The sequence below is a fragment of the Medicago sativa genome, chromosome 4 (genome assembly GCF_051527215.1).
Source record: "Medicago sativa cultivar Bolivia chromosome 4, Bolivia_mono, whole genome shotgun sequence".
Taxonomy (NCBI): Eukaryota; Viridiplantae; Streptophyta; class Magnoliopsida; order Fabales; family Fabaceae; genus Medicago; species Medicago sativa.
In genome coordinates this window covers 92038389-92056385 of record NC_140752.1, presented here as the reverse complement: position 1 = coordinate 92056385, position 17997 = coordinate 92038389, and the positions used below count along the sequence as shown (strand labels likewise).

At 33.7% G+C, this 17997-nt stretch overlaps 3 protein-coding genes across 3 annotated transcripts; 2 read left to right on the top strand and 1 right to left on the bottom strand.

Annotated features, from left to right (window-relative positions):
• Positions 1 to 617: 617 nt before the first annotated feature.
• On the top strand, positions 618 to 2743 carry CPISCA (chloroplast-localized ISCA-like protein). Its single transcript, XM_085705567.1, has 3 exons — positions 618 to 865; positions 1413 to 1631; positions 2344 to 2743. The coding sequence occupies exons 1-3, from the start codon at positions 688 to 690 to the stop codon at positions 2484 to 2486; spliced, it is 540 nt and encodes a 179-aa protein (XP_085561693.1). The 5' UTR covers positions 618 to 687; the 3' UTR covers positions 2487 to 2743.
• An 819-nt stretch (positions 2744 to 3562) lies between these two features.
• RAB7A (RAB GTPase homolog 7A) lies at positions 3563 to 6289 on the bottom strand. The gene is made up of 7 exons (XM_085705566.1): positions 5800 to 6289; positions 5655 to 5681; positions 5096 to 5195; positions 4839 to 4985; positions 4299 to 4379; positions 4045 to 4190; positions 3563 to 3929 (listed from the first exon to the last, which is right to left on the bottom strand). The coding sequence occupies exons 1-7, from the start codon at positions 5862 to 5864 to the stop codon at positions 3866 to 3868; spliced, it is 630 nt and encodes a 209-aa protein (XP_085561692.1). The 5' UTR covers positions 5865 to 6289; the 3' UTR covers positions 3563 to 3865.
• Positions 6290 to 14083: 7794 nt separating this feature from the next.
• Positions 14084 to 15053, top strand: LOC146933786 (protein MAINTENANCE OF MERISTEMS-like). Its single transcript, XM_085707858.1, has 2 exons — positions 14084 to 14170; positions 14274 to 15053. The coding sequence occupies exons 1-2, from the start codon at positions 14084 to 14086 to the stop codon at positions 15051 to 15053; spliced, it is 867 nt and encodes a 288-aa protein (XP_085563984.1).
• Positions 15054 to 17997: the final 2944 nt, after the last annotated feature.

The following is a 17997-nucleotide window of genomic DNA, read 5'->3' as shown; positions in this document are numbered from 1 at the left end:
GAGGACTACAAATGTAGAGGATCTCAACTAGTACTTACTTTCTATTTCTTTTTTTTTTTTCTATATTGCGTACTTCATTTCTAAAATTGAAAATGAAAGTAGTAAGAACAAATTCTAAACAACTCTAACTACTACTACCTCCGTCCCTATATATAAGACCCTTTTGCTAAAATCACGGGAATTAAGAAAGTGAATATTTGTATTAAAGTTGTTAGTAATTACTATTGTTTTTACAATTTTATCCTTAAGAGAGAGAGTTAATTTATGTTTTCCATATGTTATTTATTGCTAATTGAAGAAAAATATGTATGATAAATAGGGGCATGTATGTAAAGAAATAATTAATGTAGTTGAAAATAGCAAAGGGGTCTTATAAAAAGGGACAAAGAAAATTCTCAAAAGGGTCTTATAATTAGGGACGGAGGTAGTATATAATTTCCTTTTTCATACCCTTAATAGTGTCCGGGGCACCGGTTAACATTTCCCATAAAATAGACACAACTTTATCTAAATTTTGTAAAAAAACAAAAGCTTGTGAATTTAAATTTCTTACAAAAATTTAGGGGCCTTAATAATTGCATCGAAATAAATAAATCATCATCATCATCATCAAATTGGGACAAAACAAAAACATATTGGAAACGTTTCTCTTCTTGTTCTTGTTCTTGTTCTCTACACAAATCAAACATGGCCATGGCTGGTGCTGCTTTCTCTACAATTACTACTACCGCGCACTGGTCTCCCCAATTCGTTCGCGTTCCAATCACTCATAGCTCTCTCTCTTTTCGATTTTCAACTCCAATTCTCAATCGCCGCTTTAGCCCTAAACCTCTCTCAATTCGATCACTTTCCGTTATTGCTGCCGGTAAGCCCCATATTCTTCTATTTATTAATCAATCAACATCAAAATTATTACTTCACGCACTTTCTTCCAATTCATGAAATTGTCGTAATTAGATTTAGAGACCCCAGTACTTGCTGCTAGGTTTGGTTTTTTTTTTTTTTTTTTATATTAATCCTTAATTTTTCTGCATAACCCCGCTTTGCCTACCCTAATTAATAGGAGTATTTTGAAAGATTAAGGTTCCATTTATGTTTTGTTATTTCCTATGAACCACGGACACATGCCACATGGGTGATTTCTTATCTCTTTGTTAAAATCAGTTTATTGCTTAGCAATTATCTCTACTGCGAATCATAACTAGACATTATCTTTACACTCAGATTAGTCAGGGTTCGTTGTGACTTTTGGATACCATGCTATGTATGAGTTTAAAAAAAATGGGAGTGCAACAAAGCACTTCGGTTTTTGTTATATACGTCTTGATATTGTGCACTATATATTGTGATATTTTCCCCTGTCTGTCTCGACCATGTATTTATTCAACATTTGCTTTCATTCTGTATTTTAGCTGCACCTGCATCTGGGGCCGTGGCACCTGCAATTTCGCTTACAGATAATGCACTCAATCACTTGAATAAGATGAGGTCTGAACGAAGTCAAGATTTGTGTTTAAGAATTGGTGTCAAACAAGGTGGGTGCTCTGGTATGTCATACACAATGGATTTTGAGGACAGGGCTAATGCAAGGCCAGACGACTCCATCATTGAATACAAAGGTTTTGTCATTGGTATGTTTTCTTATTTTAACATTTTAAATTTTTCCTGCTCTTTCTCTTTTGGTCCAAGGTGATTAAATTATTTGATATTGTTTAACTACATCCAATATCTTCAAATGAATATGGGTTCCAGTATCGATGAAAATCTTAATTATGATCTTATGTTGTTGTTGTTGTTGTTGTTGTTGTACAGTGGGTGTTTTATTTCAACGCGGGTATAAATATTTTGCTTGTTTTTATTTGGGAGTGAGAGATTCAACCAAGTATAAATGTTATCAAACTAGTACTTCAATGATAATAAAAACTGAGTGGTTCGATTTCAAATTAAACTTTTTTCGCTGATAGTAATTAACTAATCTTTCTAGAGACATCTTCCTCTGTTAACTATCATATCTGTCTTTGCTTCATGTATCAACAAAGTGTAATCTGTCATAGTATATTTTTAAGAAATGCAAGCTAGCTGCCAGCACTTTGTTAAGCAGGAATTTTTTTTTATCTCTCAAGACTTGATTGAAAGCTTGGTCACCTCCACGTTATCTTCTTCAGTTCTTTTTAAGCTTTTGTTTACTGGTTTTTGCAGCAATTGGTGGTTAAACAGCAGTTCAAACTTTTTTTTATGGCTGCACTTGGGTTGCTTTTAGTAGTAATTAAGCTTGGCAAACGAAAGAAGGAACATTTACTCTCTATCGTATGACATATTTGACTTCTTCGTTTGTTTTCGCAGTTTGTGATCCTAAGAGCCTACTCTTCGTATTTGGAATGCAATTAGACTACAGTGATGCTCTGATTGGAGGAGGCTTCAATTTCAAGAATCCTAATGCGACACAAACCTGTGGATGTGGTAAATCATTTAATGCAGAAATGTAAAATCATGTTTATAGACAATAGTTACAATAGTAAGGTGAATGTTTGAAGCAATACTTCGGAGTAATTATAGGATTTTATTACAATCACATTATAGGAATTGTCTAGAAAAAAGTCACTGAATTTGTCTGTTATTCCCATATCTGTTTGTTTGCTGTGGCCTGTGGTGCATCAGTTTATTGTTGATATATATTGAACAATATAATATAAATACTGGAGCAGCAGAACTACTAACTATGAAACCACTTTCTCTGTTGATACATCGATTATGGCATTACTTGCATTAGTGGTAAAATGAAAATTCAATACTCGAACCTACCTGCTGTAATACGAGAGAATTTAACTGAGGTATTTTATGCAACTCGTTACGCTGATTCATAAAAATAATTGCAATGTGTTCTTATCTTATAACATTTTCACGTATGTCGTAATAATGTTGTAAGAGTGGACATCTTTTATCACGATTGATATGTAAATGCTTATGGTAAGACATTTATTGCATCATTGGGACTTTTTGACATTGAGTTTCTGATTATGTGTGCTCCAGCTCTTGGGATGGGAATGAACTTTTTGTTTTTCTTACATCACAGGAGTGAATTGAAAAAAGTGTTTATTTGTAAATTGTTGTAGAACGACTTGTGACAAGCCTTATCCCCACTTAGTGGGATAAGACTTGATTCTTGTCGTCGTTTGTCTTGTAGAACAACTTGTGACTTACTTAAGAACGTTTAGATGAGATGACGTGGGCTTATTCTAGCATAACCAAGGTCTTATGTTCGAATACAGTCTTGGACATGCAACAACGTTAAAACTCTTAGGGAGAGTTTGTTGTCCTCTTGGGTTCCACAAGACTCGAAAGATCAATATTCACAATTGCGCGCGGAGGATACTTGGTTTACGAAGGAAGAAAAAAAACCGTGACTTCCCTTGTTGAAACAAGAACAAAAAGGAGAAACCTCTCGGAAAAAGGAGAAGGAGAATGGGGACAATGATCAAAACCTCATCTAGCTAAACATTATAGTGTAATTTGATTGAATGCATCCACAAATTAATCTCCAAACAAAATGACAGAATGAGAATTAACCAAAAATTAAAACAATTTTCATATAGGTTTGAATTATTATTATTTTACCTGAATGTAATGCATAAAATATAATTACTAATTACAAATATAATACAAATGTTACAAAAATATTTAATTCAAGATTGAAAAATACAAGTTCACCTAAAGAAAAACAGAGAAGGATTATCCATACTTACGGATAATAGAATTAGAAACCCATTGAACCTGAACCAAACACAATTTGAACAACTAAAGCTACTGTACCAAAGAACAAAACTATGTTCCTTAAAATTTATTCATTCATCCTTAAACGACAACTTCAGCATGCACAATTACTTCGTTGTTCTGCTTCTGAAGGGGTTTCAGATATTCCACGGAAATAACTGCCAAGAAATAACAATATTGGTCACCAACAGGATTTGGATTTTTTTATTATTTGCCTAATTTTTTTGTGTGAACTTATTAGCCTAACAAGAAAAAAGAAAGTTAGATTCTTACATGTCTAAATCGTGTTCATTTTCTGATGCAACTTTAGCAACACATAAAAATGCATCATCAACATTGTAGCCCTCTTTTGCAGAGGTTTCAAAATATGGTATGTTACCCCTAGAAGCACACCATTCCCTAGCTTTCTTCTCTGTAACCTGCAACAATTAAAAAGGCAAATGGTGAACACTTTGCATGAAAAAGGTTCAATTATAACATTTTAATATAATAATTGTAAAAAATAAAAAGGTTAGTAATTTACACACCCTTCTACTGTTTCCACCATCTATATCAACCTTGTTCCCAAGTAATACAAAGGGAAATGCCTCAGGATTGCCTGTATCTGCCTGAGATCAATTTCACATCAAATGATTAAGTTTAAGCATAGCAATTTGAAAAAAATTGCATACTCAAAATCGGATCGGTGAGACTTTCGGGTCATGGTTCAATTGATTTGATCGGTTCAACCAAGATTCTATCGAAAGATAAATAAATAAGTAAAAAAATATTTATTTTTTTTAAAAAAAGTAATAAGTAAATAAGTGTAAAAATGAAAACAATTCAATTTTAGTTCAACCCAACTGCAATGTAACTTGGATCAAAACTAACTAGCTTTCGTTTCAACCGGTTAAGCCGTTCCATTTGATCCAATGATTTTAAACATTTCTCTTCTCTAAACTATCATCACTTCAATTCATTTATTTAAGTATATAAGATTGTAAGCCAAACAAAGGGCAAAAACAACTTGTACAAATAGAAAAGTGGAGACTTGAAAAAGAAAAACAGCATGTAATTAAAATACACACCTGCTTAAGAAAGTCATCATGCCAATTGTTTAATGTATCAAATGTTTTGTGTATATTTACATCATATACCAAAACACAACAATCTGCCCCTCTGTAAAATGCAGCTCCAAGACTATGGAACCTTTCCTGTCCTGCAGTATCCCAAATCTGCCATACCATTGTAAATTTTTGTTCATTCTCTTACCCCTAAAAATAAAAGTACTATAATTGATAGCATTACAATTTACTCATAAATAATAAAATTTAAAATTACTCACCTGCAAGGTTACGAGTTTATCATCAACTAGCAGCTCCTTTGTAACAAAATCAGCCCCAATTGTGGCTTTATACTGTTGGCTAAATTTTTTATACACATATCTGAATTCAAAGTTAATGTTCCACAATATATTTTCTATAATTGAAAGCCAAATGTGAGATACCATAATTTTATGTTAAAAATTTGATTGTCCGTATAACCAATTTCAGCATATGTTTAGATTGCATGTAAATTTAGTGGAATCACAATGTATCATTGTAATTTTTTTAAAACTACACTTCGACATTGTCATTTCATCAAATTTACATTATCCTAAAAAAGGATCTATTGGACATCCATCATAATTTGCCAGTTGGACTGAACCACTGTTCCCCACAAGTAAAAAGATTGCCAACTCATGCACCAAATTTGGTCGTTTTAAAAAAGGAACAAAACAAAAGGGAAAACAGTGAAAAGCTCCCAAAAAAATTAATCATTTGGAATAAAAAATGCACCTAAAACAAATCACTTAAGTTTAACTTTTTTTTCTTTCTGTTTTATTGAAAATGCCAAATGGATACTGGTTCATCAAAGATGTCTTCCCAACCCTGAAACAAAATATCAGAATTTAATTCACATTTATCAATAATAACAACTCCATCAAGTAATAATAATATCATAAAAATGACATGAAAACATATGAAGAAGGAAAAAATGATAACATACCCACTATCTCCAAGGACAATGACCTTAAGCAAAGTTCTCTTTCTGTGTGAACTAGAAATATCCATGTTGGAGATTCAAAACTCAAAAGCACTTAACAGAAGCAGATATAACAATTTTCTTCCTTTTTCAATATCAAGCAATGAATGGTGAAGTTATTGAAAAAAAAATGGTTGCAAAGAAAAGGGAATCCCGTGTTGGAGGTTGTTCTTGATTCTTCTTTAATGATGATAGGTAAAAACACTTTTTGTTTTTGTGTATTTCTTCAGCATTTGAATGATGCAAGGTGAGAATCATGTGAATTTTGACAACTAAAACCAACGTTCTAGTGACAGCGAATCATTGTTATATTCAATGTTATAAAGTATTTTTTTTGATGACTTATAAAGTTTAATAATGAAATTGGATTATATACGTGCGTGCCTCTACTTGTTCGATCTAAAGAAGAAGACAGGTTTAGCTGGATTTTTTGTGACAGTTGAGAAATGAGTTTATGTTTGGTTGTGGATTGTGTGATATTATTTATTTTAGAGAAATGCTACAATACTTTTGGGAGGAGCTATGATGCTGGCATTTAATTTTAATTTAAAGTGTGTGTTGATTTTGTGGAGACAAAAATGTACTATTTTTATATAAATTGATTTTAGTTAAAAGTGAGTTGAGTATTAAATAATTTACAAATTGAACATTAATTTTGAGGTAAAAAAACATTTAGAGTCAAAGATTGCAAATTTTAATTTAAAATTGAAATCAAATTAATTCATTTGGTTACATCAAAGTGAAAGTGCATGGTTCTTCTTTTGGCAACATATGTAATACACGTTTTGATGGTTTATTGAGAGACTCTAATTAGATTTGAATTCATGGTTTTTCTGGTTTTTGTGGTACAACTTCTAATAATATGTTTGTTGAACTCTCGGGCATTTGACGAGGCCTTCAGTTGGCATGAGACCTTGGTCATAAGTATATTATTTTGAAATCTGACTCTAAAGCGGTTTTGAGATTATTCTTTCTCTCGTTAGGAGGCTCTCCTCTCTTCTTTGGAGGGTCTCATTTTTCATACCTTGAGGGAAGACAATGAATGTACTAATTGGCTAGCTATGTTTTAGGCTATGAATGTCAACATATCGATTACTTGAATTTCTTCTTTGTCACAATTAATTTTTACTCTATTAGCCGTCTCCTTTGAAGTTTTTAGACAACGACTTGATTAGTTTGATTATCTTTCCTTTTTCCATTGATAAAAAATTTCTAGAGGCAAAATATAGTTCAATCGATGTCAAAATCAATTTTGTGTCATAAATCACATTGAACTCTTCCTTTCTCAATTTAGAATCACAGAGAGTAAAACAACTGTTATATCCATTATTTAGCTCCATTGTATATATTTCTTAAACTTTCTCTGTTTTTCTAGGGTAATTTTTAAGTTATCATTGATTGTTGTTAGCTTTTTAATATTTTGCCACGATCCTAGTTAGACACACATGAGACATGACATGTGATGCCCCTTGAATAACGGATAAAACTTTTTTTCTTCTATTTCCATTTTTAAAATCTTTGTCTAATATACATAGGTAAATTAGTACACCATATTACATCATACACAAATTTATTTGTCAAATTGACATTAAATTTTAACATATTTCATTTAATTTTTTTTTTTGGGTACAAGAAACAACATTTTACATGATGCAAGATATTTGTCAATTATGCACCAAAGACACTTGCCATTCGTACAATAACACTATTGGGAGGTGTGGAGTGTCTTTGGAACTGTAAGGTGCACAATTGTAAGATGCATGTGTCTTGTGTCTACACCCTGATCTTCCTTCTCTATAGGACGACTTGCAGGATCACCAAGTTGAATCTAATTATCTAACCTTTTCAGATCAATCATTTGTGGTAGAAACTCCTACTTGTACCCTCATACAGGCCTAGTCCATGTATCTTCATTTTTCTTTTAAATCTCACTTTTGCCCTTCAGGTTTTGTACACTAAATATTCGACTAATACCTCAAATTTGTCTTTGAATTTTAAAAAATGGGCCAAATTCGTCCACGAATTTTGCAAAATATCTATTTAGTCCCTGAATTTACAAAATGTCAATCAAATCAGTCCCTCCGTTAAGTTGGTCTGTTAACGGAGGTGACGTGTAACGTTAACCTCTTACAAGGCTTAACACGTCAGATGCCGCGCAAGCAGAGACCAAATTGATTGATTTACAGAAAATTTCCAAGGACCAAATTGATGGATTTTCAGAAAATTGCCAACGGCTCTTTCTTCTCTTTCTCCTCTTCCTCATTAACGACTCTTTCTTCCCCAAATATATAAATTTGGAACCCTGATGTTATAATTTGTCACCTAGAGTTCAAAATCCCCCAAAATTCTTCCATGAATTGATGTCAATGTTCTTCCCCAATTCAAAATACTTAAAACCCTAATTTTTTGATTCAATTCGAAATTCAAAAATCAGTGGTAATTGTTGAAGATTCGGTGTTCAAAATTGATGGGTGGTGGACGTATGGGCAAAAACAACTACAACAGTCGGTCTTCATCTTCAAGCTCTATGTACAATGATGATGTGAGAGAGCTTCAATGTTGGTGTCCTAGAATTTGCGTTGTAAGAAAAGCAAACACTGTCAGTAACCCAGGAAGGCGTTTCTATGCTTGCCCTCTGCCTAATGGTTTGTTTAACAATGGTTATGTGATGTGTGAAAAGAGGTTGTCAATGAATGAATCAAACCCTTCTGTCAAAAAATTTCAATCAAATTGGTCCTTGAATTATATGCATATCCATCATATCGATCCTCAAATTACTGAAAATATCATCAAATAGGTCCTTGAATTTTCACGACAGATATCACTGTGATCCTTGGTGCATACATTTGTTGAACAAAGTAAAAAGTAAAAGACAACCACTTTGATTATAAAAAGACAGACATTTGCATACCATCATAAGTCATATATTTGATGTTCATAAGTCATTATATAGCCAAAAAAATAACATTACATAGCCATCAAATCATTTGATATTCTTAAGTGATTACATATCCAAAAAAACATAAACTAAACAAGTCCAAAAGGCAATAATTAAACTAGTCCAAAAGCATAATTTAAACAAGCATCAATGCTTTGGAAATCCTGGAGTTGAGATAAACTCCATGTATTGGGGTTGAGTAGAAGCGGATGGCCCGTAATTTGGATTTGGAACTCTAATAACTCCAGGAGCAGTTGGATGTTGTGGAGCAGGACCCCTCCATGGTGTTTGTTTATGCATGTCATTTGAAATCACTGGTCCTCTCATGCTATATCTCCTTGTACTCATTCTCTGCAAATAAAATCAATCATATCAGTCCTTAAATTATAACAAAATCCATCAAATTAGTCCTCAAATTATGCCAGTAAGTCTCAAATCGATCCATATTTTGGATAAAGTCATACCTGTCTAGAAACTGCATCAGTTACAAGTCCATTATCAGTAGCACCATTCTCAGTAGCAACATTCTCTTGTTGCACCTCATTAGCAACATTCTCTTGTTGCCCATATGTCCACCACCCATCATTTATGAACACTGAATCTTCAACAATAACCAATGATTTTTGAATTTCGAATTGAATCAAAAAAATTAGGGTTTTAAGTTTTTTGAATTGGGGAAGAACATTAACATCAATTCATGGAAGAATTTTGGGAGATTTTGAACTCTAGGTGACAAATTTTAACATTAGGGTTCCAAATTTATATATTTGGGGAAGAAAGGGCCGTTAATGAGGAAGAGGAGAAAGAGCCGTTAATGAGAAAGAGGAGAAAGAGCCGTTGGCAATTTTCTGAAAATCCATCAATTTGGTCCTTGGCAATTTTCTGTAAATCAATCAATTTGGTCCCTGCTTGCGTGGCATCTGACGTGTTAAGCCTTGTAAGAGGTTAACGTTACACGTCACCTCCGTTAACAGAACAACTTAACGGAGGGACTGATTTGATTGACATTTTGTAAATTCAGGGACTAAATAGATATTTCGCAAAATTCAGGGACAAATTTGACCGATTTTTTAAAATTCAAGGACGAATTTGAGGTATTAGTCCTAAATATTCGGGAACATATTCCGGCAATTCCTAAAACATTTTGAAAAATCCAAAACATTGTGAAAAGATCAATACATACATTAATTTTTCCAAAAAAAAAAAAAAAAATAGCATCGGTCAAGCCTACGCTAACTATAAAATCCAGCACTATGCAGAAAGTAACAAGGCATAACCATATGAGAGGGTATTTATTTATAAGAAAACTAAAATCTACTATAAAAAATTGATATTTTTAAAATATTCATGGAGACGAAGTCAACATCATCTTATATATTACATTTTGTCTTAGTATATTAGTAGGAAAATATGGTCAAAAAATGTTACATGAATAGTACACATTTTCAAAGTAGGTCATTTAAAATGGGACGAAGAGAGTACTATAGTAGAGGACATATATGTGTTTTGACTTGGCAGATCGCTTTACTTTTCTCGTTGTCACTTTAAAAAAAACGAATAGGATAGGTGGGTATGGAAGGCTAAATCCTTTTGGAATTTATCATGTAAAATTTGTTTGTGTAATCTTATTCGACTAATTAACTTGCGCTTCACACGATTTTTGTTGATTTGGAATTCTTTGTAAGTTGTGAATGAGTTACGCTTAGCAACGATAATAATTCTAGTCTTTTGGGTACAATAATGGTTTGAGTAACTGTGTATCATGAGATAGCTTGTAATTAAATTGTAGTTGAGATAGTTTGCAATGTTGTATGTGCAAAGGTTTTACGATATAATTCACAATTTTCGCATTATAGAAGTATGTGTAATAAAATAGTTCTTTTGTTCACTATAATAAACAAAAAAATCAATTTTTTAAATTCATTGAATAACCTATGTATCTGATCAAAAATATAAACCAAATACTCAGATATATGAGTAATAAAATACAAGAATAATAATACTCTTGTATTGTGATTTTGTGAATGTAGATATGAGTCTAAAAAAATAAATTAATTTACTAGTTATATTTTTTGTTTTGTAGTGCTTCTTTTGAAAATATGTTGACTGTTGACATTTCCAAGTCATTTCATTATTCAAAGAGTTCGGATGTCATCTTACAGCCTCTCGAACAATGCTTTGTTGTTAAAATTTGATATTGAAGCCAAAAAATCCTATAATATTATTGAGTAATGATATTTTGACATCCATTTGATGACAACTTTGTTGACAACCTTGTTTTTCTCACTTCTTATTGGTCAAAAACAATGGAGAGAGAAAAAGGAAGAGAGAGGATAACAATATTATGTGAGTATGAGAGAGAAAACTGTCCAAAAGTTGTCAAAAAATGGTTGTCAAAATATCATTTCTCAATATTATTACATCGTGGTTGTCAAAATATCATTTCTCAATATTATTACATCAGTTGTTTGTTTTTGGTGCAATTATATCAGTTGTTCTTGTATGTATCTTAGAAGAAAAACGACAACAATAATGTTTTCATTATTTTGGTGCGAGTAAAATTTGGAGTTTTGGTCTTATAGACTAAAGAAGATACGCTCTTCAAGCTTTGGTCTTATAGACTAAAGATGATACGCTCTTCAAGCAATACCCGGGAGAATAACAACTTCGATAAATATATACAATGAAATATACATACATATAATCAATTGATTAAGAAATCTTGTAATTGAACCGTAGGCATAAGTGATGTTAGCATAACGATTAATCATTTTAGATATGAGGAGATAGGTTGGCATCTTTCGAGATGCGAGTTGAAAGATACATGCAAACACATTCACATTTAAGTCAGTATAAAAGTAAAACAGTTGAGGTGTTGAAAGGATAAAAGTTGTATTCCTTGTGATGATGATAAAAAAATGCTTTTTATAGGCATTGATAAAGTGTCACTTTGAAATTGACGAGGTATTGTTACAATCAACGTTTCATTAATGAAGGATTCTAACGTCGGTTGGGAGCCATTGTGCCATTACAGTATGAAGAAATCTCATGGTTAACTGTTGAGGTTGGTCAAGACGAAGGGGATTTGAGACAGCTAGGTCAAATCCCTATGTAATTGGGTTATCTCTTGTGCTTGGGTATATGTTTGGTCTATGAATTTTGCTCTTCACCCTGCACATTTTGCTCGCGCCCTGCAGCCGTTCCTAAATTACCTCTGCGCAAGTTAAGTCACGCTGCGCATCTTAACTTGCGCACGTTATAGCTTATGCGTGACTTAAGTAGCGTTGCGTGAGTTAACTCACGCAGCGTTACTTAAGTCATATATCAGCAAAACAGAAACATATTTCCCTCATTTCTCCAACTTCCCAACTTCGAATTTTTCCCCCCATATCCGATTTTCATCATTCTTGCGCCATTCAAAGCCAATTTCTCCCACATTATCAAGTAAGTGATGATTACCCTACTTAATTGCATTTAAATTGTAGAAATTTTAGTTTTTTTTTTTTTGAAGAAATATAACATTTTTAGGTTTTTATAAATTTTGCTTGCATGTTAGTTTTGATGATTGTTAGTGATGAATTAACTTAGGAATTGTTGTTTAGAAGTTGTTTAGAGTAGAATGTGGTAGTTTAGGGTTTACAAATTGTTAGATTACCTAGTTGTTTGAAAATTGCACACTATGTGTTTGGTAAAATGTCTCAATGGTAATTATTTTGTTTTTTTGGATTGTGAATTATCAAATTAGTTAGCATATGGTTTGTTAATTTTGATTATAATATGTTTGAATGCAATGTGGTAGTTTACGGATTGAAATGACATTGTTGGAATTTTAGTGTTGTTGTTGAATTGTTGGAAATGACACAATGTGCGTGTGAAAATGTATCATTGAATTTGTGTTTTGTTCAATGTTGTGCAGATATGCCTCGGAGGAATACGTCTCAGAGACCGCCTGAGCAGCCTCAGGATAGGAGTGACAGATTTAGGGCAGGGAGGCCTGCCCCTACTGGTAGTGCACGGAGGGAGAAAGAAGCATTACGCCCTCCTATGGCTGGTCGAGGGAGAGGCGGGGGAACAAGACTTGCTATAGTTGATGTTGCGAGGGGATCATCGTCCCAGACGGGCCTATCCTAGACGTTGGACCCGACGCAGTATCAGCAACATTATGAGGTGTATCAGCAGCCGCAAGATCATGCGTATCATTTTCAGGAGCCTTGACCTCACCAGTATCAGTTTGATGCTTATCAGCAACATCAGTATCAAGATCATCATGAGCAGCCTGTTTTGGAGGAGCAACCTGTTATTGAGGAGCCTCAACAGCATGATGATATTGAGCAGCATGAGCAACATGATGGTGGGGCTCGTTTTCAGGGGGTGCCGAGGGTGGTGTACGAGGCCGGCCCGGACGGCTATGATGGGGGGCCTTCTGACCTCAGGCTTTTCACTTTGGTGGACATGTGGCATGCAGGATATGGGTCGATGCCGATGTAAGTATAATTTAATGTTTATTTTACTTCTTTTACTATTTATACAACTTATTATAATTATTATTTTACTTATTTAATGTTAGAATTAACATTTATGTTAGCATATATTTAATGTTTGTTTTACTTATTATTTATTTAACGGTGTTGTTTGTTGTTTTTTGTTTTTGTATTTCAGTTTCGAAGAAAACATAGGGTGAAAGGTATCTCGCACGGGAAGAAGCTCAACATTAAAAACTTGGCATTGCCTATGCCGGGGGAACAAAATGAGTGGTTTTGGTCAGAAGTGAATATGTCTGGTCTTACTCCCCTCCTGACTAGTGGGTACGGGAACATATCTCACGGGTTCGTTTGCGCGATGACAGAGAGATGGCATGAGGAGACCAGCAGCTTCCATCTACCTGTTGGAGAGATGACCATCACACTAGATGATGTGGCGTGTCTCCTAGGCATCCCCATCACTGAGAGACTCCTTCCGAATAAAGAGTTAACCCGTGAGGAGGGGCTAGAGATGATGCAGGCGGACCTACTGTTAACAAAGAAGGATGCCGCTAAGGAGCTGACAAAACAGGGTGGTTCTCATGTCAGTTTTGGTGGACTGAAGAGGCGATACGAGGAGCTCTCGAATAGGTGTAATCTGCTTCTTGAGATTCACACACAGGAGGAGCAAAACGAGCGAGCTGAAGTTAAGCTGGCCTGTATTAAGGCGTTTTTGTTGCTCTTGCTTGGCTGGACCATTTTTTCTGGCAAGAACAGCAAAAACATTAATCTGCTTTGGCTGCTTGCGCTGCAAGATATGGACGAGTTGGACAGCTAGTCATGGGGTGGGATGAGACTTGCTTTCCTATATGAGCAGCTATCTCTTACCTCCAACTCATTTGTGGCCTCATGTGGTGGTTACATGACATTGCTTGTGGTAATATTTGTTTTTCTTCTTTTTTACTTATTGGATCGTAAATGTTTAGTTGTTTGTATAAATCTTGCGGTCGATATAAATATTTGTTTCTTTGTGTTTGCAGGGATGGACTTTGGCGCATTTCTCGAACATCATTTCGAGGATTGATGATGATGCCTACGACCCTACTGTTTCCCCGCTTGTGAGTAAGTGGAAACCTCCCAGGGGCTTTTCTGATCCGGGACACTACCGAGCTGCCATTGATTCGATGGACCATTCTCATGTCACCTGGATGTCGTACGAGAGACGGCGACACATCACGCCCTTTCAGGACATATGCTGGTACTCCGGATGGATCATGGCCGGCAGCGACGTGATGGTCCGTCACTTGCCAGAGCGGGTTCTTAGGCAGTACGGGTATGTCCAGACTATTCTCAGGCCTCCTACAGACATTGAGCTTCTTGCGGCAGATGATGTGGCCCAGGCCTTCACGGAGTTTGCTCTACATGTCCTCAGCCATCAGCAGAGGGGTCATCCGGTTCCGGATAACCAGCCGTGGGCTCATACTAAGCGGTACATGAGATGGTTCATTAGAGTATCACATCCTATTGTGAACCCCCCTGCGGCCATTCCTGACTACGCAGCTGCTGCCCCTCCTCGTCCTGTCCCTCCTTACGAGGAGGTTCTTGTTGAGCAGCAGTGGGCCAGACATCCTCCCGACCCATACCAGATCATCAACAACATCAGAGCCAGAGTGGACGGTGCAATGGGACATCCTGATGTGTTTCATAATCCAGAGGAGGTTATACGCTTGATGCAGGGCATACAGTCTGAGTGGAGCATGTTGGAGCAGGTGCCGGCTCCGCGGAGGAGGAGTAGGAGTCCACGGGATGGACCAGTATGACTGGTGTAGCGCAGCGTATGTTAACTAACGCATACATTTACACTTGCGTTAGTTAACTTGCGCAAGGGTATAATTGGAACAGCTGCAGGGCGCGAGCAAAATGTGCAAGGTGAAGAGCAAAATTCTTGGTCTGTGGTATTCGAGTCATAGTGCTTTGAACCTAATATGCAAAGAATTTTAATAGTGTCAACTATAGCTGGTAATCCATAGTTAAGATTTTACAAAGTTGCTCATGAGTATAAGTTCTGTTAAAAAAAATGTTAGATTAATCATTTAAGTAATCAATTATAAATTGACAATAATTAATTATTAGAAATAATTATTAGTATAAATTATAATCTCTTTTTTTCGGTCATGTAGTCTATTGACTAGAAAGAAATTCTCCTTTTCTTAGGAGAATAAATTGGGTGTCCGGAGTTCGAACCCAATCATAAATTATAGTTTAATGTTATTTAACACTAATTAATGGATAAATATGTATTGAATTTTGTTTTCAATTATGGATCCTAAAGGGATTTTTTTTTTTTTTGGTGGTGTGGACCCTAAAGGGATTAATCATTCTATAAAGTACATTAAAAAGTCCCACTCTCAACGAAAAATAAATGAATAATTTTGATTGTGTCAATTCATCTTAGACAACTTTACTCACCTTCTATTAATTGGATAAATAAAAATTGCAGCCAACATTCCTTCAAAAAAAAATTTTTTGCAGCCAACTTACCGTCTCAGACGCTCTTTCAAAAAAAAATCTCGCACAGTAAAAGGAGTATATTTTTTGGGTGAGTAATAAATAGGATTAATTTTTTTCCTAAAAAAAATAGGATTAATTTTTGACAAAAAGAAAAATAAATAGGATTAAATAATCAATAACCAAGGCATGCTTCGTTATGGTGGGGCTGATGAAAAAAATTGTAGGGGAATGAAGTCCACGTTTCTTTTTACAACAAAAGTCAATATTTTTATCTGTTCAAATTTCAATTATTTCCTTGTACTTTCCATCCATCCAGTATGTTTTGTTTTGTGAATGCCACTCCCAACAATAAAGCTAAATATATTGCCAGAAAAATAAAATTAAGAAAAAAGGGATGGGGTGTATACGCAATAAATTATAAATGGGTGCAAAAAGCAATCCCAATATCAGTTAAAGGCTGTGTTTGGTAACACAAAAAAGCTAGCTTATAGCTTCTTGGATTAGCTTATAAGCTTGTTAGATGAAAACGTGATGTGTTTGGTAACAAGCTTTTCTCATGAGCTTATAGCGTTTTTTGAGAAGCTATTTCAAGTAGCTTTTTAGCTTATAGCTGGTAGCTTTTTATATTTTCTTCCAATTTTAACCTTTTATTAATATAGTTTAATTTAATTTTAATTAAAAAAACTACCCACATTCTTATTCAATTGCCCACGTTTAAAAAAAAAACTACCCACAATCTTTTTCAAATTTTCTTGTTCACTTTCTTTTTTACATACTCTTAATTCAATAATAAATAATTTTATATAAAATTTACAATAAAAGTTTAGAGTAAAATTCATTAAAAGAAAGTTTTGTTAAATAAAAAATTTCAATTGAATTCATAAATACATTTATCATTTGGGAGATGAAAATATTTTAAAATAAATTTAAACATTTAAAAAGAAATACATTAATTAACAAAAATTGTATATATGATTTATAAAAAAAAGATTGTCCTTTTACGTCATTTTATATTTATCAGCCACTTGAACAGCTAATTTTACCAAACACTTTTTATTTTAATAAGCTAACTTTTCAGCTATAAGCTATCAGCCATCAGCTACCAGCTAGCTTTTCAGCTATCAGCTAGCTTATCAGCTGACAGCTATCAGCTAGCTTATAGCTTCCTTTTACCAAACACACCCAAAGACATTTTGGACCTGATTTCTTTCAAGTTTCAAGCCGCCACATTCAATGAGTAAAATTAAGAAAAGTTTCTTGACCAAAAAAAATAATTAAGAAAAGTTTTTTGTTAACTTATATGAAAAGTGAAAAAATAAGAGCATATCTATTTTTAATTTTTCCAAGTTAGAATTTTGGTATTCAAAATAGAATCAATAGTATATACACGTGCCTGTGTGTATTTTTTATAGGGAGATGTCCTAAGGATATTTGATAAAAAGTCTAAAAAAGAAATTTTATTTTGAAAATGATGCACTTAACACCTTTAAACTTTAAAAGTTGAATTTTTTTATCTTGAATTTGCCACTTATTTTTATTTTTTAATTTTTAACAAGTGCTCTTAGGACATGTTAAACTCACAATGCTCTCACTTCTCTGTATTTAATGTATGTGAATTTTACCGATAAACTATTTAAAAATACAAAGATCAACATAAGTTTTTTACGATAGCTTAACTAATGAAGAAAAGTGAAAGAAGCAACGGAAAGAAAAAGAAAGAAATATATCCATCATCTTCTCATTAGTTTACTAAATTTGAAGCAACTAGAATGATTTTTTTACATACACACTGATATTCAGATTACGAATATTATTCTGACTAATGAAGTTGTCATAGCTAACTATCTAAGCAATATTTGGCTGAAATTGATGTGATAATAAAGCTGCAATACAAATTAATTGTGATAAATTCAAAGTTAAATTGCATGTATAACACAATTTTTTTTATAACACAATTTGTTGGCGGAATAACACCACCAATTTGTTTATTTCATGTCAATCTGGACATCCAAAATTTTGAGTGTCCAATTTTTTTTTTTTTTAGGTATTGAGTGTCCAAAATTTTAAGGGCCTGTATCTCTGTCAATGCCAATACCTATATTTAGAATTTCAAGAAAATAAATTCATTAAAATAGGACTTTTAAAGTGTTTAAGACGGCCATAGATATTCCTAAAAGTTATTTGTGTAAATCTTTTTTATCCATATTTTAGACAAAAATTGACTAAAATAAATAACTTATTTAACGTTAGTAA

Excerpts from the sequence above, each read along its gene's own strand:
- LOC146933786 (XM_085707858.1), top strand. The coding sequence starts at position 14,084 with ATGAGACTTGCTTTCCTATATGAGCAGCTATCTCTTACCTCCAACTCA. Across the intron at positions 14,171-14,273 it reads GTTACATGACATTGCTTGTG|GGATGGACTTTGGCGCATTT; the intron begins GTAATATTTGTT and ends TTGTGTTTGCAG.
- CPISCA (XM_085705567.1), top strand. The coding sequence starts at position 688 with ATGGCCATGGCTGGTGCTGCTTTCTCTACAATTACTACTACCGCGCAC. Across the intron at positions 866-1,412 it reads ACTTTCCGTTATTGCTGCCG|CTGCACCTGCATCTGGGGCC; the intron begins GTAAGCCCCATA and ends TCTGTATTTTAG. Across the intron at positions 1,632-2,343 it reads ATACAAAGGTTTTGTCATTG|TTTGTGATCCTAAGAGCCTA; the intron begins GTATGTTTTCTT and ends TTGTTTTCGCAG.
- RAB7A (XM_085705566.1), bottom strand. The coding sequence starts at position 5,864 with ATGGATATTTCTAGTTCACACAGAAAGAGAACTTTGCTTAAGGTCATT. Across the intron at positions 4,986-5,095 it reads ATAAACTCGTAACCTTGCAG|ATTTGGGATACTGCAGGACA; the intron begins GTGAGTAATTTT and ends ATGGTATGGCAG. Across the intron at positions 3,930-4,044 it reads AATGAACACGATTTAGACAT|TTATTTCCGTGGAATATCTG; the intron begins GTAAGAATCTAA and ends ATTTCTTGGCAG.